Raw genomic sequence first — 19,707 nt, 5'->3', positions numbered from 1 at the left:
TTGTTACAGGTGTCAAGCTTATGGGCCTCTGACAGCAGTGTGTAGCAGGGATGTTCCTAGGTGTGAGAAGAGTGCAGAAGGACATGTGGCAGCAGTGTGTAGCAGGGATGTTCCTAGGTGTGAGAAGAGTGCAGAAGGACATGTGGCAGCAGTGTGTAGCAGGGATGTTCCTAGGTGTGAGAAGAGTGCAGAAGGACATGTGGCAGCAGTGTGTAGCAGGGATGTTCCTAGGTGTGAGAAGAGTGAAGAAGGACAAGAGAAAGGACTGTGTAGCATTGGGTAAAGTAGTGGTATCTGTTGATTGTAGGGGTGCCCATGGGGCTGGGGCTCAGAAATGTCCAGTGCCAGAGGCAGGTTTCTAGGTTTAGAGTAGTGCAGAAGTTGTCATATGCCGAGGCAGTGAAGAAAGTAGAGGAAGACGGGTCAAGGATGAGGGATCCTGAGAGGAGTGGTGTGAGTATTAGATCTGTACCAGTACAGAGGGATAGGCCGTCAAGTGATATATTTCAATAAGATTAGATTTTTAGCATTTATAGCAATGGTTATCAACTGTACTGCAGGGGTGTTGCAGAAAATTGAGGTTGTGGTGGCAGCTGCAGAGAAGTATTTGGTTGTGTGAGACTTGACATCAGAAGAGTAACAGGGTGCGTTAAGTGGCGGTGTCCCATCCCTTTAAGTTGTTGGCATGAGGTAGTAGTAAATAGATTTAAATAAATCAAAATCAAATCACATTTTATTTGTCACATACGCCAAATAAAACAGGTGTAGACCTTATAGTGAAATGCTTACTTACAAGCCCTGAACCAACGATGCAGTTAAGAAAATAACTAAAAAATGAAAATTAAGAAAAAATAAAGAGCTAAGAAAAACAAATAATTAAAGAGCAGCAGTGAATAACAATAGCGGGGCCATATACAGGGGGTACCGGTACAGAGGCAATGTGTCAATGTGCAGAGGCACCGGTATCGAGGTAATTGAGATAATTATGTACATGCAGACAGGGTTGTTAAAGTGGCTATGCATAGATAATAACAGAGAGCAGTAGCAGCATGGGGGGTGCAAATAGTCTGGGTAGCCATTTGACTAGCTATTCAGGAGTCTTATGGCTTGGGGATAGAAGCTGTTTAGAAGCCTCTTGGACCTAGACTTGGCACTCCTGTACCGCTTGCCGTGCGGTAGCAGAGAGAACAGTCTATGACTAGGGTTGCTGGAGTCTTTGACGATTTTTAGGGCCTTCCTCTGACACCGCCTGGTATAGAGGTCCTGGATGGCAGGAAGCTTGGCCCCGGGGATGTACTGGGCCGTACGCACTACCCTCTGTAGTGCCTTGCGGTCGGAGGCCGAGCAGTTGCCATACCAGGCAGTGATGCAACCCGTCAGGATGTTCTTGATGGTGCAGCTGTAAAATCGTTTGAGGATCTGAGGACCCATGCCAAATCGTTTCAGTCTCCTGAGGGTGAATAGGTTTTGTCATGCCCTCTTCACGTCTTGGTGTGCTTGGACCATGTTAGTTTGTTGTTAATGTGGACGCCAAGGAACTTGAAGCTCTCAACCTGCTCCACTACAGCCCTGTCGATGAGAATGGGGGTGTACTCGGTCCTCTTTCTCCTGTAGTCCACAATCATCGCCTTTGTCATGATCACGTTGGGGGAGAGGTTGTTGTTCTTGCACCACATGGTCAGATCTCTGACTTCCTCCCTATAGGCTGTCTCATTGTTGTCAATGATCAGGCCTATCACTATTGTCATCATCAAACTTAATGATGGTGTTGGAGTTGTACGTGATAACACAGAGCGTGATAACACAGTCGTCCGGAACAGCTGATGCTCTCATGCATGTTTCAGTGTTTCTTGCTTCGAAGCTCGTCTGGTAGGCTTGTGTCACTGGGCAGCTCTCGGCTGTGCTTCCCTTTGTCGTCTGTAATAATTTGCAACCCCTGCCACGTCCGACAAGCTTCGGACCCGGTGTAGTACGATTCGATCTTAGTCCTGTATTGACACTTTGCTTGTTTGATGGTTTGTCGGAGGGCATAGCGGGATTTCTTATAAGCTTCCGGGTTAGAGTCCCGCTCCTTGAAAGCGGCAGCTCTACCCTTTAGCTCAGTGCGAATTATGCCTGTAATCCATGGCTTCTGGTTGGGGTATGTACGTACAGTTACTGTGGGGACGACGTCCTCGATGCACTTATTGATAAAGCCAGTGACTGATGTGGTGTACTCCTCAATTCCATCGGAAGAATCCCAGAACATATTCCAGTCTGTGCTAGTAAAACAGTCCTGTAGTTTAGCATCTGCTTCATCTGACTACTTTTTTATAGACCGAGGCACTGGTGCTTCCTGCTTTAATAGTGTAGTGGGGTGGTGTTATTTTTATTTCAAAACATTTAGATTTGTTTTTTGGGGGGGTAATTGTTGTGTTAGTTGGTAGGGTATTTGTTTATTATTTTTTCAAGCAAAGTATAAGGGAGTTGTACTCCAGTCTAGTAGGTGGCGGTAATGCAACATATTGGATGCCAACCGCCGTTAAACCTCATCGAATAAGTCACCGGATATGGTGCAGAGCGAGCGGGAAGTTGAACCCTTTGTAAATTACTGGCAGAAAAGTATTTTATGGGAAATCATAACAAATGACCAACAGAGCAAAGACGAACTTTTCTTGTGATATTTTTGACAGTCATACACTTGAAAACAAAGTAATTAGCCTGCTTACCATTTATTACAGGCACCTGGCAAGCTAACATATGTACGTGATAGTATTCGTTTTTGGCGAGCTTTCTTGTAGATACGGGCAGCCAGAGCCATTTTATTTAGAATAAATAAATACGTTACCCTTCTAACGTCGTTAGCTAGATAACGCCTCGCTAGTTTCGACTAAGGTAAGGATGGGGGACAGGACCCTCCTGCGGGAACTAAAGCGGTGGGCGATTGAAGAATTTAATCTACCACCCCAAAGTCTCCCAAACGACAACTACTTTAAAACGTAGGTAACGACGTCATTCATCAATGTCCTATGCTGTGCTACTTTTTGGCCTTGTTGAGCTATTCCTCATTGATTTTTGTTGGGAACAATTCATATAGTTGTCTAGCCAATTAAACTCAACGATTTACGATTGTTCTGTGTAATTGCGGCCTATTTGGGCGCTGAAATATTTTTTTTCGGCGTTCCCGTCTGCCCACACTATTCGCCACACTACCATCGTGAAGTTTAGTTGGTCGACTAATAGCTAGCTAACGTTAGCTAGTTCACAGCTACAGTTTTCCATAGCGACCGTGGCAGACTAAGTTAACTAATATGGACCATCAGTGAGTTAACACAAGTATATGGTTTGTTTTGATTCAGGTTATGTGTTGGCCCAGGAGCCTCAATATGGAGATATGTCACACAACATATTTTCAATCAGAGGTGGGTATGCAGACAGGTTTTTACAACATATTTGTGTATACTTCGTTGGTCAACGATGACTTTGTTTTGTAATAAGTTTGCTTTTCCAATATCTTGATGTAATTCCTTTCTCTTTGCAGGAATGTCAGGGTTATGCGTGGAAATCTTCAGTGGTATCCTTTGGTTTTGTTCTCTTGAGCTATGTACAACGGGTAATTTCATTGTCTTGGAGATGAAACCGACTCTATTGTCAGGGTAACTGCCTAATTTCTCTGATACCAATATGACACTCACAGGTTTTGTTCTATGGACATTTGTACAAGGGCATTTCCATCGAAACGGACCCATGAGCTCCAACATGTGAAGTTCAAAGGAGCATATCAAATTGGGTGTCAAAGGAAAAGCTAAAGTCTATATTTTTGGGCAACGGAGGCATAGGTACATTTTAAAATAATTTGACATCTTAAAAATTACACAAAAGCAAAGACTATGATTTCTTGATAAACATGGAAAATGGGTCTTGCAAAACATACACCAGAAATGGTTTCAAAAGTTATCAGAAATGCATAGAAACACAAGTAAAGACCACTGCCAGCTAATATCAACACTTATATTTAGTTTTGGAGAAATTGTTTACCTTTTTAAGTTGAAGAAATATTTCCTTGTGCGTTGTAATTCTGTCACCAAAAACCCACGCATCTAAGTAATTTTATAATTTCTCCCTTATGAGGAGGGAGGATAATGAAAGTTCACAGAAGTAACAAGTAATGATAGACCTGCCAATTAGTTAGTGATTTTGCTGATATTTCTTTGTGATTTTATTAAGTGATTCAAATGTGTATTTCCTGGAATTACACAAAAATCAGTGATGCAACTGAATTGGATACAATGGGGAAATCATAATAGTCAGAAACCACAGATGGGTCACCTGCCATTGTCCCATCTTACATGGGCATACTGTTATGTTCAGCTGATAACTTGTTGTCTGGCATTTAAACCAAGTCTGGACAGCCTTTCTCTCACTCTCCAGTTAATGTCACCTCTGTCAGCTCTTACTGACACATACCCGTGATAACCCTTCTCTTTCCATTTACTGTGACCAGCATCCTCACCCACTGAGCACTGACCGACACCGGATGTTCATGGACGTTAAAATTTGGTCAGTCCACCCTGGCTTTGATGTTAATATCCAAAGACGGACGGACTGGACCAAATCTGAACCTATCATAGACTTGTGTCACAAGTTTGGATTGTACAGTGAGTAGAGTACAATACAGCACAGTAGAGTACAGTATATTAAACTACTGAACTGTACTGCATGTACAGAATCCTAGTCTGCTGTGCTGTATTGTACTGTGCTCTGCTGTGCAGCACTGTCCATACTTGTGAAACATGAGAAATTACATTCATATCTAGAAATATGCATTTGTGTTGTACAGATCAGCGAGTCATTATGTAATTTCTTAACCGTAATTCCGTTACCGGGTGTAAATCCACTTAATTTACTGTAGTTTAACCAAAAGTTTTAAAACTATTGTAAAGTGGCTGTTCCACTGGATGTCATAAGGTGAAAGCACCAATTTGTAAGTCGCTCTGGATAAGAGCGTCTGCTAAATGACTTAAATGTAAATGTAATGTAAATGTAAAATATATATTAAAAATATTCCCCCAATCTCAAGGCCCCATGTCATAGCTGACCCAGAGTTTTTGGAAAACGCGGTCACATAAAAACCTGAGGAAGATTTTTACCATAATTCCAATAACAAATTTCACACCTTTACGGTTCAATCACAAAATAATTTTGGTAAATTTGTTCAGTAGAAATGGTTTAAACAGTCCTTGTGCATAGAGTTGTATGGTTTAACTTCGAAATCAGGCCTCTCGAGTGGCGCAGTGGTCTAAGGCACTGCAGACCGGGTTCATTCCCAGGCTGTGTCACAACCGGCTGTAACCAGGCGGCGCACAATTGGCCCAGCGTCATCTGGGTTAGGGGAGGGTTTGGCCGGTGGTGCTGGCTCAGCGCGCTCTAGCAACTCCTTGTGTCGGGCCGGGCGCCTGCAGGCTTATTTCGGGTTTTCAGTTGAACTGTGTTTCCTCCAACACATTGGTGCGGCTTGGCTTCCGTGTTAAGCTGGCAGGTGTTAAGGAGCATGGTTTGGCAGGTCATGTTTCGGAGGACGCATGACTCGACCTTAGCTTCTCCCGAGCCCGTTGGGAAGTTGCAGCGATGACACAAGATCGTAATTGGCTCTATGAAATTGGGGTTGAAAAAGGGGGAAAAAATACAAACAAACAACTTTGAAATCAATGTTTTTTGGTTTGGCATACATTTTAAAATGAATAAAAATTAGTTGATGCGTAATTCCGTTACCATGGAATTGCCCACAAGCCTTTCCTTGACAGTGTGATCTCTCAGGTACAAAGTTCTACAAGATAAGGAGGTACACCCAATATTTCGTAACAATTAGCTAGATAATTTGATATATAGTGCATTCAGAAAGTATTCAGAACATTTGACTTTTTCCACATTTTGGTACATTACAGCCTTATTTTCTTCAAGCCACACACAATACCCCATAATGACAATGCAAAAACTGAAATATCACATTTACATAAGTATTCAAACCCTTTACTCAGTACTTTAAGCATCTTTGGCAGGGATTACAGCCTCGAGTCGTCTTAGGTAAGACGCTACAAGCTTGGCACACCTGTATTTGGGGAGTTTCTTACATTCTTCTCTGCAGATCCTCTCAAGCTCTGTCAGGTTGGATGGGGAGTGTAGCTGCACAGCTATTTTACGGTATCTCCAGAGATGTTCGATTGGGTTCAAGTCCGGGCTCTGGCTGGGCCAATCAAGGGCATTCAGAGACTTGTCCCGAAGCCACTCCTGCATTGTCTTGGCTGTGTGCTTAGGGTCATTGTCCTGTTGGAAGGTGAACCATTGCCCTATTCTGAGATCCTGAGCGCTCTGGAGCAGGTTTTCATGAAGGATCTCTCTTTACTTTGCTCCGTTTATCTTTCCCTCGATCCTGACGAGTCTCTCAGTCCCTGCTGCTGAAAAACACCCCCACAGCATGATGCTGCCACCACCATACTTCACTGTAGGGATGGTGCCAGGTTTCTTCCAGATGTGACGCTTGGCATTCAGGCCAAAGAGTTCAATCTTGGTTTCATCAGACCAGAGATTTTGTTTCTCATGGTTTGAGTCCTTTAGATGCCTTTTGGCAAACTCTCAAATCAAATCTAAGTTTATTTGTCACGTGCACTGAATACAACAGGTAGACCTTACAGTGAAATGCTTACTTACAGGCTTTAACCAATAGTGTGAAAAAAAAGGTGTGTGTGTAGGTAAGTAAAGAAATAAAACGACAGTAAAAAGACATTTGAAAATAACAGTATAGCAAGGCTTTATACAGACACTGGTTAGTCAGGCTTATTGAGGTAGTATGTACATATAGATATGGTTAAAGTGACTGCATATATGATGAACAGAGTAGCAGTAGCGTAAAAAGAGGGGGTGGTGGGACACAATGCAGATAGCCCGGTTAGCCACTGTGCGGGAGCACTAGTTGGTCGGGCCAATTGAGGTAGTATGTACATGAATGTATAATTAAAGTGACTGCATATATGATAAACAGAGAGTAGCAGCAGTGTAAAAGAGGGGGGGGGGGGGGGGTGCACACAATGAAAATAGTCCGGGTAACCATTTGGTTACCTGTTCAGGAGTCTAATGGCTTGGGGGTAAAAACTGTTGAGAAGCCTTTTTGACCTAGACTTGGCACTCCGGTACCACTTGCCATGCGGTAGTAGAGAGAACAGTCTATGACTGGGGGGTCTGACAATTTTTAGGGACTTCCTCTGACACCACCTGGTGTAGAGGTCATGGAAGGCAGGCAGCTTTGCCCCAGTGATGTACTGGGCCGTATGAACTACTAAGTACCTTGCGGTCGGAGGCCGAGCAATTGCCGTACCAGGCAGTGATGCAACCGGTCAGGATGCTCTGGATGTTGCAGCTGTAGAACCCTTTGAGGATCTCAGGACCCGTGTCAAATCTTTTTCGTTTCCTGGGGAGGAATAGGCTTTGTCGTGCCCTCTTCACGGCTGTCTTAGTGTGTTTGGACCATTCTAGTTTGTTGTTGATGTGGACACCAAGGAACTTGAAGCTCTCAACCTTCTCCACTACAGCCCCGTCGATGAGAATGGGGGCGTGCTCGGTGCTCCTTTTCCTGTAGTCCACAATCATCTCCTTAGTCTTGGTTACGTTGAGGATATGTTGTTATTCTGGCACCACCCGGCCAGGTCTCTGACCTCCTCCCTATAGGCTGTCTCTTCGTTGTCTGTGATCAGGCCTACCACTGTTGTGTCGTCTGCAAACTTAATGATGGTGTTGGAGTTGTACCTGGCCAAGCAGTCGTGGTTGAACAGGGAGTACAGGAGGGGACTGAACACGCACCCCTGGGGAGCTCCAGTGTTGAGGATCAGCGTGACAGATGTGTTGCTACCTACCCTCACCACCTGGGGGTGGCCTGTCAGGAAGCTCAGGTTCCAGTTGCAGAGTGAGTTGTTTAGTCCCAGGTTCCTTAGCTTAGTGATGAGCTTTGAGGGTACTATGGTGTTGAACGCTGAGCTGTAGTCAATGAATAGCATTCTCACATAGGTGTTCCTTTTGTCCAGTTGGGAAAGGACAGTGCAATAGAGATGGCATCGTCTGTGGATCTGTTTGGGCGGTATGTGAATTGGAGTGGGTCTAGGGTTTCTAGGATAATGGTGTTGATGTGAGCCATTACCAGCCTTTCAAAGCACTTCATGGCTACGGATGTGAGTGCTACGGGTCTGTACTCAATTTGGCAGGTTGCCTTTGTGTTCTTAGGCACAGGGACTATGGTGGTCTGCTTGAACATGTTGGTATTACAGACTCAATCAGGGACATGTTGAAAATGTCAGTGAAGACACCTGCCAGTTGGTCAGCACATGCCCGGAGCACACGTCCTGGTAATCCGTCTGGCCCCACAGCTTTGTGTATGTTGTCCTGTTTAATTAAAGGTCTTACTCGCGTCGGCTACGGAGAGCTGATGCTCTCATGCATGCCTCAGTGTTGCTTGCCTCGAAGCGAGCATAGAAGTGATTTAGCTCGTCTGATAGGCTCGTGTCACTGGGCAGCTCGCGGCTGTTCTTCCCTTTGTATTCTTGAAAGCGGCAGCTCTACCCTTTAGCTCAGTGCGGATGTTGCCTGTAATCTACGGCTTCTGGGTGGGGAATGTACGTAAAGTCAATGTGGTGACGACGTCCTCGATGCACTTATTGATAAAGCCAGTGATTGATGTGGCGTATTCCTCAATGCCATAGGAAGAATCCCGGAACATGTTCCAGTCTGTGATAGCAACAGTCCTGTAGTTTAGCATTTGCTTCATCTGACGGCTTTTTTATAGACCGAGGCACTGGTGCTTCCTGCTTGTAAGCAGGAATCAGGAGGATAGAGTTGTGGTCGGATTTACGAAATGGAGGGCGGAGGAGAGCTTTGTACGTGTCTCTGTGCAGGTGATCTAGAATTATTTTCCCTCTGGTTGCACATTTAACATGTTGATAGAGATTTGGTAGAACTGAGTTAAGTTTCCCTGCATTAAAGCCTCTGGCCACTAGGAGCGCCACCTCTGGGTGAGTGTTTTCCTGTTTGCTTATTTAATTATACAGCTGACTGAGTGCGGTCTTAGTGCCAGCATCTGTTTGTGGTGGTAAATAAGCAGCCACGAAAAGTATAGCTGAGAACTCTAGGCAAGAACTCTATAGCTGAGAACTCTAGGCAAGTAGTGTGGCCTGCAATTTATCACAATATCCTCTACTTCAGTTGAGCAAAATCTAGAGACTTGTGTACCAGCTGGTGTTTACAAATATGCACAAACCCCCCGTCCCCGTCTTACAGGAGTATGCTGTTCTATCCTGCCGGTGCAGCGTATATCCCGCTAGCTGAATATCCTTTTCGTCATTCAGACACAATTCCGTGAAACGTAGGATATTACAGTTTTTGATGTCCCGTTGGTAGGATATTCGTGATCATACCGTGTCTAATATATTGTCCAATGATTGCACGTTGGCGAGTAATATTGACGATAACAGCAGCTTTCCTACTCGCCTTCTGTGGGTCCTGACGAGGCATCCGGCTCTTCGTCTTCTGTACCTGCGTCGCTTCCTCTTGTGAATAACTGGGATGTCGGCCCTGCTGGGTGTTTGGAGAATATCATGTGAGTCTTGCTTGTTGGTGAAAAAATCTTTGTCTAATCCGAGGTGAGTGATCACTGTCCTGATATCCAGAAGCTCTTTTCTGCCGTAATAAATAATAAATTACAAATAACGCAAAAAAAACATAACAGTACAATTGATTGGGCTCCCTGTCATGTGCCTTTTACTAAGAAGTGGCATCTTTCTGGGCACTCTACCATAAAGGCCTGGTTGGTGGAGTGCTGGAGAGATGGTTGCTCTTCTGGACGTTTCTCTGATCTCCACAGAGGAACTAGAGCTCTCTGAGTGACCATCAGTTTCTTGGTCACCTCCCTGACCAAGACCCTTCCCCCCGATTGCTCAGTTTGGCTGGGCGGGCAGCACTAGGAAGACTCTTGGTTTTTCCAAACTTCGTCCATTTAAGAATGATGGAGACCCCTGTGTCCTTAGGGACTTCCAACGCTTCAGAATTTTTTGGGGTACCCTTCCCCAGATGTGGGCCTCGACACATTCCTGTCTCGGTGCTCTACGGACAATTCCTTTGACCTCATGGCTTGATATTTGCTCTGACTTGTACTGTCAACTGTGGGACCTTATATAGATAGGTGTGTGTGCCTTTCCAAATTATATCCAATCAATTGAATTTACCACAGGTGGACTTCAATCAAGTTGTAGAAACATCTCAAGGATGAATGGAAACAGGATGCACCTGAGCCTCAGAAAATGGTCTGAATACTTATGTAAATAAGGTATTAGGGTTGTTGTTTTTTATACATCTGCAAAGATTTCTCAACTTGTTTTCATTTTGTCATTATGGGGTGTTTTGTGTCAAAATAAATATTTAATCAATTTTAGAGTAAGGCTGTAATGTAACTGTGGAGGGGTCTGGATACTTTCCTAATGCACTGTAGGTACAGTATCACCATTTTTAGACTGTCATTTAGCATTATGTTTTCTGTGTGAACATTCTTTTTATTACATTATGTATTTGTGTGCAGTTAAAAAAGGTAGCGGGGCAGAGTGATGCTGCTAAGCGGCTTGAGCTTCAGGAGCAGATCGAGGAGCTGAGAGCTGAACTCAACCACCTGGACTCTCAAATCAATGGGACTGAAGCACAGCTAGTTACTGAAGGTTAGCCTTTTAACAAATAGGCATACAGTGGGGTCTGAAATAGGCAAAAAATGGCTGTAAAAAATGTATAATTCAAATACTGAGCTATGTTGTATGCTCTAAAAAATTGGGAAATTATATTACACAACTACAATTGCTCAGAGATTTTGTAACAAGTCATATTTTCTTTCTCTAAAAGGTAGGGGTCAAAATTGACACCCCTGTTTTCAATACCTTTCATAACCTCACCTTGTGAAGATGACGTTACTGAGCCTATTTGAATTGTTTGTCACTTTTGATCATCTTTATCAAGGGTGTCAATACTTTTGGACCCCACTGTATAATTTGGTTTTCCACATCCTAAATTGTGCTAGGTTTGTATATGCTGATATGTTGATGCCCCCTTTTGCTGTGACATGTTGTGCTGTAATGTTTCTTTTGTATTGATTAGAAGAGTCCATTAACTGGAGCTGGGGAATGGTGGAGGAGAACCAACGCAGGGAGCTGCTTTTACAGGCCTTTAAGCAACGCTGCATGAATGAGCGCCAAGTTCTCTCAGAGGATACCCGCAAAATCAGTGGACACTCCCAGGTTCTGGAGCAGCTGTCTAGGTGTGCTTGCTAGAGCCTCTGTTTACCCTTACCATTTCTTAACACACTTCTACATACATTCTAATGCCGCAAACCCAGCCCAAATCCATTCTTTGCTTTTGGTGTGTTTTGCAGGAAGGCAGAGCTGGAGGTGGTGTTTGGAAATGAAGCCTCCAATAGCAGTGGGGACTATCTCAACCCAACAGGAGCAGAGCCTCAGGTTCTGGTAAGTGATTTTACTTAATTTTTTATGATTATGCTTTATAAGATATAATCTGTGATGGTTTTGTATTGGACTAATCGTCTTTCTCTTCCTCAGCGTAATGTGAGAGAGCTGTGTGATGAAAGACTCCTCTTCTTCCAGTCTTTACAAGAGAGTGAGCTGAAAATGGCATCCTCCACTGCCACATAGTAAGAATTATCAGATGGTTTATATAGGAACCAGAGTCATCCATGGCATTCTTCTATTGCTAAATCATCATTGACTCTCTGTCTTCAGCTTGACTCGTGAACAGAGAACTGCAGTATTTCAGCATTGGTTAAGTGCTGTGGAGGTAAGTTGCATTGTTGTTTGCATCTAGTTAGTGCCTTCGGAAAGTTTTCAAACCCCTTGACTTTTTCCACATTTTGTTACGTTACAGCCTTATTCTAAAATTGATTAAATTGATTTTCCCCTCATCAATCGACACACAATACTCCATAATGACAAAGCGAAAACAGGTTTTTAGAAGAGATATCACATGTACATAAATATTTATACCCTTTACTCAGTTGACTCGAATAACTCCTGGGTTGTCTTGGCTGTGTGCTTAGGGTTGTTGTCCTGTTGGAAGGTAAACCTTTTTTATTTTATTTTGCCTTTATTTAACTAACTAACAAATTCTTATTTTCAATGACGGCCTAGGAACAGTGGGTTAACTGCCTGTTCAGGGGCAGAACGACAGATTTGTACCTTGTCGGCTCGGGGGTTTGAATTTGAACTTGCAACCTTCCGGTTACTAGTTCAACGCTTTAACCACTAGGCTACCCTAACACACCTTAACCCCACCGTAACCCCAGTCTGAGGTCCTAACCTGCTCCATAGCACCTTTCATCTTTGCCTCAATCCTGACTTGTCTCCCAGTCCCTGCCGCTGAAAAACATCCCCACAGCATAATGCTGCCACCATTATGCTTCAACGTAAGGATGGTGCCAGGTTTCCTTCAGATGTGACACTTGGCATTCAGGCCAAAGAGTTCAATCTTGGTTTCATCAGACCAGAGTATCTTCTCCTGGTCTGAGAGTCTTTAGGTGCATTTTGGCAAACTCAAAGCAGGCTGTTATGTGCCTTTTTTAATGAGTGGCTTCTGTCTGTCATAAAGGCCTGGTTGGTGGAGTGCTGTAGAGATGGTTGTCCTTCAGGAAGGTTCTCCCATCTCCACAGAGGAACTCTAGAGCTCTTATAGTGTCTCGGAGCTCTACGGACAATTGCTTTGACCTCACGGCTTGGGTTTTGCTCTGACATGCACTGTCAACTGGGACCTTATATAGACAAGTGTGCCTTTTCAAATCATGTCCAATCAACTAAATTTACCAAAGGTGGACTACAATCAAGTTGTAGAACCATCTCAAGGATGATCAATGGAAACAGGATGCACCTGAGCTCAATTAAGAGTCTCATAGCAAAGGGTCTGAATACTTATGTAAGGTATTTCATTTTTTATATATATTTTCAAAAATGTGAGAACTATTTTCGCTTTGTCATTATGGGGTATTGTGTAAAAATTGCTGAGATGTTTTATTTAATCCATTTTATAATAAGGCTTTAACGTAACAAAATGTGGAAAAAGTCAAGGGGTCTAAATACTTTCCCGACAACAATGTACATAACGATCTGTTTCATATTTGCTTCAGTTGAGTGAGAATGGGATTATAATTTTTATCTCATCAGGACCTGTTGCGATGCTATCCTCCAAACCAAGTGCTGTCAGCCTTGCAGTACCTGGCCTTGGGACAGGAAATTACATTGCAGGAGAAGCTTGCCTCATTGGATGTGGCTCATGATGTTGCCGCATTACGGTAAATTGTTTTTTTTTTATATTAAATGTGGCTGGACAAAAATCTGCATGGATTGGAATTTAAGGTCAAATGTATCTGTTTTGTTTTAGGTTTCGCTACGAGAGTAATCACCTGTTAGACATCTCGAAAGAAGAGGAAGAGCTACCACCCGTTAAGAGTCTTTTACAGGTGCTTTACACACATTTCAGTTTACACTAAAATACCAACATGGGGTAAAGACACTGCATAGGCTTGAACAGTACTGTAGTTCACTGTTGCTGTAGTTGATATCTGTGTCTGATCCTTTTGCAGTCAGCCTGGGAGGAGGTGGAACAGAGTCTGATGGAACTGGCTCAAACGCGTTCACAAATTCAACAGCTGAAGACCCAGCTTCATGCCCGAAAGAATGAGGCAGAGTTGGAGCTGCTTGGCGGGGAATCTCAAACCCAAGCCCTGGCGCAGTAAGTCTGCACTACAGATTGGCTTTTTTCACAACATTTTTGTTATGTCATTAATAAACTTGCTCAGCCTCTGATGAAGTCATGTCAATTCATCAAAAGGCTCTGGTTTCTTTTCTCACATGTTTCCCTCCTGCCCAGGTCAGTGTTTGAGCTGGAGATGCAGTGTGTGATGCAGGCAGCAGTGCGAGATGGTGTGCGAAACCAGTGTGTTGAAATGGAGCAACATGCCAGGGACAGACAGGAGGCCCTTCGCAACCTGCGGAGACAATGGCAGAGCATCATGGACTTCAGACAGCTTGTGGTGAGGAAATGTACTGTTTTTTGCAGTCTGTATTTCTACCTTTGTCTTCCACACACACACAACACCACAGCATTTCACCACTTGCCACATGTTAACCTAAATAAGTGTGACACACATTTGTCATGTTTTTCTTCTTAGGACGTCAGGCAGGAACAGACAAGAGGTCTGATCAAGGGGAATTCAACAGCTAAGACTGAACTGACTCGCGTGCACAAGGAGGTAGGCCCTCTATATGCTTCTGTGTACTCTAATGCATACTGTGTAAACAGTGGCCATCTAACTCAACCTGTTCCTCTCTCTTGTCTGACCCCAGATTGGCCAGTTTGTCCAGGGAAAACTGACTCCCCAGTTTGGTGAAGTTCTTTCAGCAGCCAATAGGCTTCGCAACTCTGTGTCCCAGGAGGCCAGACAGTTTGGAAACGTGTCACTAGTAACACTTGATCGCAGGCTCATTGAAGGGTAAGAGCTTCCCATTTGTTGGTGTTTGATGGGTGAGTTGACATCTTCTGATCATAAGGCTGACTGGCTCTCGTTCAGGCAAATGAGAACTAAGTGCACTCAGGCTATCCGGAAGGCCAAATATTTTTTTTTTATGGAGCAGTTCTCTCTCTGTGGGTCTAACCCCAAGAAGTTCTGAAAAATGGTTAAAGACCTGGAGAATAAACCCTCCTCCTCAGCTGCCCAGGTCCCTTAAAGTTGATGATGTGGTTGTTACTGTGTGGTTGTTACTGACAAGAAGCACATGGCGCTTTAATCACCACTTAAATTAGTCAGGATTCCATTTTAACTCAGCCATGCCTCCTTGCCCGTCCAACATTTCCAGTGCAACTAGCCCTGATGCTCCTCCCTATTTTTTTCTCCTGCCCAGCTATAAAGTTTCACCCTGCAGGGGGTCACTGAGTCCGAGGTGCTAAAGGAGCTCCTTAAACTTGACCCCCAAAAATCATCTGGGTCAGATAGTTTAGACCCTTTCTTCTTTAAGGTTGCTGCCCCTACAATCTCCAAGCCTATCTCTGACCTTTTTAACCTGTCCCTCCTCTCTGGGGAGGTTCCCATTGCTTGGAAGGCAGCCACTCTTAGTCATTTATTTAAAGAGGGAGATCAAGCTGATCCTAACGGTTATAGGCCTATTTCTATTTTGCCCTGTTTATCAAAGTGTTGGAAAAACTTGTCAATAATCAACTGACTGGCTTTCTTTGTCTATAGTATTCTCTCTGGTATGCAATCTGGTTTCCGCTCAGATTATGGATGTGTCACTGCAACCTTAAAGGTCCTCAATGATGTTACCATTGCCCTTGATTCTATGCAATGTTGTGCTGATTTTTTTTATTGACTTGGCCATAGCTTTTGATACGGTAGACCATTCCATTCTTGTGGGCTGGCTAAGGAATATTGGTGTCTCTGAGGGTTCTTTGGCCTGGTTTACTAACTACCTCAGAGTGCAGTGTATAAAGTCAAAAAAATCTGGTGTCTCAGCCACTGCCTGTCAACAAGGATGTACCCCAAGGCTCCAACTTAGGCCCCACGCTCTTCTCAATTTACATCAACAACATAGCTCAAGCTCTCTCATCCATTTATATGCAGATGATAGTCTTATACTCAGCTGGCCCCTCCCCGACAAAGCTTTCTTAGTGTCCAACAAGCTTTCTCTGCCCTTAACCTTTGTTTTGGAGGTGTTCAGAACAAGGTTATGTGGTTTGGTAAGAAGAATGCCCCTCTCCCCACAGGTGTGATTACTACCTCTGAGGGTTTAGTGCTTGAGGTAGTCACCTCATATAAGTACTTGGGAGTATGGCTAGATGGTACTGTCCTTTTCTCAACACATCAAAGCTGCAGGCTGAAGTTAAATCGACTTGGTTTCCTCTATCGTCATCGCTCCTCTTTCACCCCAGCTACCAAACTAACCCTGATTCAGATGACGATCCTACCCATGCTAGATTATGGCGACCATAATTTATAGATTGGCAGGTAAGGGTGCTCTCGTCCGGCTAGATGTTCTTGACCATTCGGCCATGAGATTTGCCACCAATGCCCTTATAAGACTCATCACTGCACTCTATACTCCTCTGTAAACTGGTCATCTCTGTATACCCATCTCAAGACCCACTAGTTGATGCTTATTCATAAAACCCTCTTATACCCCACTCCCCCCTATCTGAGATATCTACTTCAGCCCTCATCCTAGACATACAAACCCGTTTTGCCAGTCACATTCTCTTAAAGGTCCCCAAAGCACACACATCCCTGGGTCGCTCGTCTTTTCAGTTCGCTGTAGCTAGCGACTGGAACGAGTTGCAACAAACACTCAGACTGGACAGTTTTATCTCAATCTCTTAATTCAAAAACTCAATCATGGACACTCTTACTGACAGTTGTGGCTGCTTTGTGTGATGTATTGTTGTCTACCTTCTTGCCCTTTGTTGTCTGTGCCCAACAATGTTTGTACCCTGTTTTGTGCTACAACCATGTTGTGCTGCTGCCATGTTGTTGCTAACATGCTATGTTGTCATTGTAGGTCTCTCTTTATGTACAGTTGTGTTAACTCTTGTCGTGATGTGTGTTTATCCTATATTTTTATTTATTTTTAATCCCAGACCCCATCTCCGCAGGAGACCTTTTGCCTTTTGGTAGGCCGTCATTGTAAATAGACATTTGTTCTTAACTGACTTGCCTATTTAATTCAAATAAAACATGTTTTTAGTAATTGGTCTGGCTGAGAAAAAATGCTCAGAGGGAGATTTTTCAGATGTTTAAATTCTGTCATCTGCTATACATTTCAGCGAGCAGAGTATTCCAGCTGCGTGGTTATCTATCCATCGCTTGCATTCCTCACCCTTCCACAATCTGTGTCAAAGCATGGCTTTTCCAATGTACAGGGTGAGTACTAACAGATTATTCCATGACCATTTATGTACCTAGAGGTTTGCTTTTTTGCTCTTATCATGTTTATTTATATATTCTCTATTCTGTCTCTTTGTTTCTCTGCCAGGCCCCTGAGGAACTGTACTCGCAAGCTCTATCCCAGCATTTGGAGCTTCGCTTTCTGCGTCGTTTGCTGCAATTTCACTCCTCCTCTTTAGCAAATGTAGAGAAGCAAGGAGCGCTGCTACCTGCACCTGACCAACAAGGTACAGGTCTTCTATAGAGTTCAATGCTGCAAACTAACAAATGGGATAGCTAGATGCCATTCAATCAGACTCCAATCACACTATCACTGCTCTTTACCTGGTTAACCATTCAGTTTTACATGTCTGACTGATATCTTCGTCTCCCTTTAATCTCCCTTTTCTTTATTTCTTCTTAGCCCTCCTGCTACGTGTCCTGGAGGAAGATAAGGAGCTGCTTCAGTCTTTGTTACCCAGGGTTTGGGAGCTCACCCAGTGCTGCTCACAGGGCCTTTCTTACGGGAATCAGGTCAAGACTGCCATTTCCTATTGGTAAGTGTTCCCATCAAATCTTTCTCACATAGAGCTCCCTTTTTATTAAACCTCAATATTATTCACCAGCTAGACGATTGACAATTCATTTATTTGTTCTGTCTGCAGGTGGGATCAGCCTTCTCAGTTTGCTCTGCCTGACATACGCAAGGGGGGACTGACTTTTCAGCAGTGGCTACAGAGGTGGAAATTTGCAGCCAAGGCTTCTTAATGAATTCCATAGAAAATAGACAAGTGCATAGATGGACAACAATACTTGTCTAAAACTAAAATTTTATTCCCACTAAGGTTAATTTACTATATTGTTAGTTTTTCACATCTCCTTTTTGCCATTCAATGTACACTACATTGCCAAAAGTATGTGGACACCCTTTCAAATTAGTGGATACGATTATTTCAGGCACACTCGTTGCTGACAGGTGTATGAAATTGAGCACACAGCCATGCAATTGCTATAGTCAAACATTGGCAGTAGAATGGCTCGTACTGAAGAGCCCTGTGACTTTCCAAAAAGTCATTTTTTTCCCTTCATATTTCTGCGCTGCTATAGCTGCCCCTGTCAACACAGTGCTGTTATTGTGAAGTGGAAATGTCTAGGAGCAACAGCCCAACCGCAAAGTGGTAGGCAACACAGGCTCACAGAACAGGATTGGCGAGTGCTGAAGCGAGTAGCGCGTAGAAATCGTTTGGCCTAGGTTGCAACACTCACTACCGAGTTCCAAACTGCCTCTAGAAGCAACGTCAGCACATTACTGATTATCGGGAGCTTCATGAAATGGGTTTCCATGGCTGAGCAGCCGCACACAAGCCTAAGATCACCAAGCGCATTGCCAAGCGTCGGCTGGAGTGGTGTAAAGCTCGCCACCATTGGACTCTGGAACGTTGGAAACACGTTCTCTGGAGTGATGAGTCACACTTCACCATCTGGCAGTCCGACAGATGAATAACAATGCTACTTGCATGAAAGAATAGTGTCAAATGTAAAGTTTGGTGGAGGAGGAATAATGGTCTGGGGCTGTTTTTCATGGTTCGGACTAGGCCCCATAGTTCCAGTGAAGGGAAATTGTTACTGTGCTTCCAACTTTGTGGCAACAGTTTGGGGAAGCACTTTCCTGTTTCAGCATGACAATGCCCCCGTGCACAAAGAGAGGTGCATACAGAAGTGGTTGGTTGAGATCGGTGTGGAAGAACTTGACTGGCCTGCACAGAGCCCTGACCTCAACTCCATCAAACACCTTTGGGATGAATTTGAACGCTGACTGCACACCAGGCCTAATTGGCCAACATCAGTGCCCAACCTAACTAATGCTCTTGTGGCTGAATGGAAGTCCCCGCAGCAATGTTCCAAGATCTACTGGAAAGCATTCCCAGAAGAGACTGTTAGAAAAAAGGTGGGACTAACTCTATTAATGCCCATGATTTTGGAATGAGATGTTCGACGAGCAGGTGTCCACATACTTTTCGCTGTGCCGTGTATATCACAAGTAAATTGCTGTTGTCTTTATGCCATTAAATCAACTTTGCCTGCACTTTATCTTTTTCTTAAAGAGTTTGACGGTTTATCTCAATCACAAATGTAATCCTATTTGAACAAGACCGTTTACGTTAGTAGTTATATCATCAATACATAAAAATAAATTAGCTTGTTATTCCATAAATAGGACCACTTTGTCCATGGTATGGTTTTTCTCAGTCTGGATGGTTGGAGTTGTATGAATACTTCTAAAATAAAATTGTATTCATCAGGTACACACAACAGGTATAGTTTGTGCAGCGAAATGCTTGTGCTACCTCCCTTAAATTCACAGTGCAATAAAACAATAAGTAATAGAAGAGTATGCATAGCTGATATGTATAGAGTATGAATGTGCTATGCCAAGTATGACTGTATTTACAAATAAAGAATCTAATACAAATATCCTGTGTGTATTGTAGTAGGCCACTAGCTATATTCAGGTCTTGGTCTTCTGTGTGATGCGCATTGTTGGCACGCCCATTACTTTCCCTCCCGGTTGATTCTATGTTGGTGAGTGGCAGGCCGTCAAATTCTGTGCTCACATCTCAAACTATGCAAATAGACGCTTTAACATTCGTAAAAATATTCAAGTTCTGCGTGCAACTTGTATACACTTCTGTAAAAAGGTTTCCTCCAGTCAGTGTGAAAATTGAACAAGG

General features: G+C 43.6%; 1 protein-coding gene across 2 annotated transcripts; it reads left to right on the top strand.

Annotated features, from left to right (window-relative positions):
• The first annotated feature begins 2,551 nt into the window (after window positions 1–2,551).
• On the top strand, window positions 2,552–19,448 carry LOC115145026 (HAUS augmin-like complex subunit 5). 2 transcript variants are annotated; one of them, XM_029686236.2, is made up of 19 exons: window positions 2,552–2,978; window positions 3,339–3,401; window positions 3,521–3,553; window positions 5,797–5,821; window positions 10,595–10,727; window positions 11,158–11,317; window positions 11,432–11,522; window positions 11,616–11,707; window positions 11,796–11,850; window positions 13,227–13,354; window positions 13,444–13,522; window positions 13,646–13,794; window positions 13,933–14,095; window positions 14,234–14,314; window positions 14,409–14,554; window positions 16,876–16,972; window positions 17,085–17,223; window positions 17,400–17,532; window positions 17,641–19,448. In XM_029686236.2, the coding sequence occupies exons 1-19, from the start codon at window positions 2,881–2,883 to the stop codon at window positions 17,741–17,743; spliced, it is 1,968 nt and encodes a 655-aa protein (XP_029542096.1). In that variant the 5' UTR covers window positions 2,552–2,880; the 3' UTR covers window positions 17,744–19,448. The 2 variants fall into 2 exon arrangements, with proteins under 2 accessions (XP_029542096.1, XP_064859172.1); XM_065003100.1 differs by lacking the exons at window positions 2,552–2,978; window positions 3,339–3,401; window positions 3,521–3,553; window positions 5,797–5,821 and adding an exon at window positions 7,074–10,345.
• The last annotated feature ends 259 nt before the right edge of the window (window positions 19,449–19,707 follow it).

This window comes from Oncorhynchus nerka, linkage group LG17 (assembly GCF_034236695.1).
Source record: "Oncorhynchus nerka isolate Pitt River linkage group LG17, Oner_Uvic_2.0, whole genome shotgun sequence".
NCBI lineage: Eukaryota > Metazoa > Chordata > Actinopteri > Salmoniformes > Salmonidae > Oncorhynchus > Oncorhynchus nerka.
This window is presented reverse-complemented; position numbering and strand designations above follow the sequence as displayed.

Bases quoted from the DNA above. Each gene is read 5' to 3' on its own strand.
- LOC115145026 (XM_029686236.2), top strand. From the start codon at position 2,881: ATGGGGGACAGGACCCTCCTGCGGGAACTAAAGCGGTGGGCGATTGAA. The intron at 13,795-13,932 runs GTAAGTCTGCAC...CCTCCTGCCCAG, and splicing joins CAAACCCAAGCCCTGGCGCA to GTCAGTGTTTGAGCTGGAGA. The intron at 14,315-14,408 runs GTAGGCCCTCTA...GTCTGACCCCAG, and splicing joins TGACTCGCGTGCACAAGGAG to ATTGGCCAGTTTGTCCAGGG.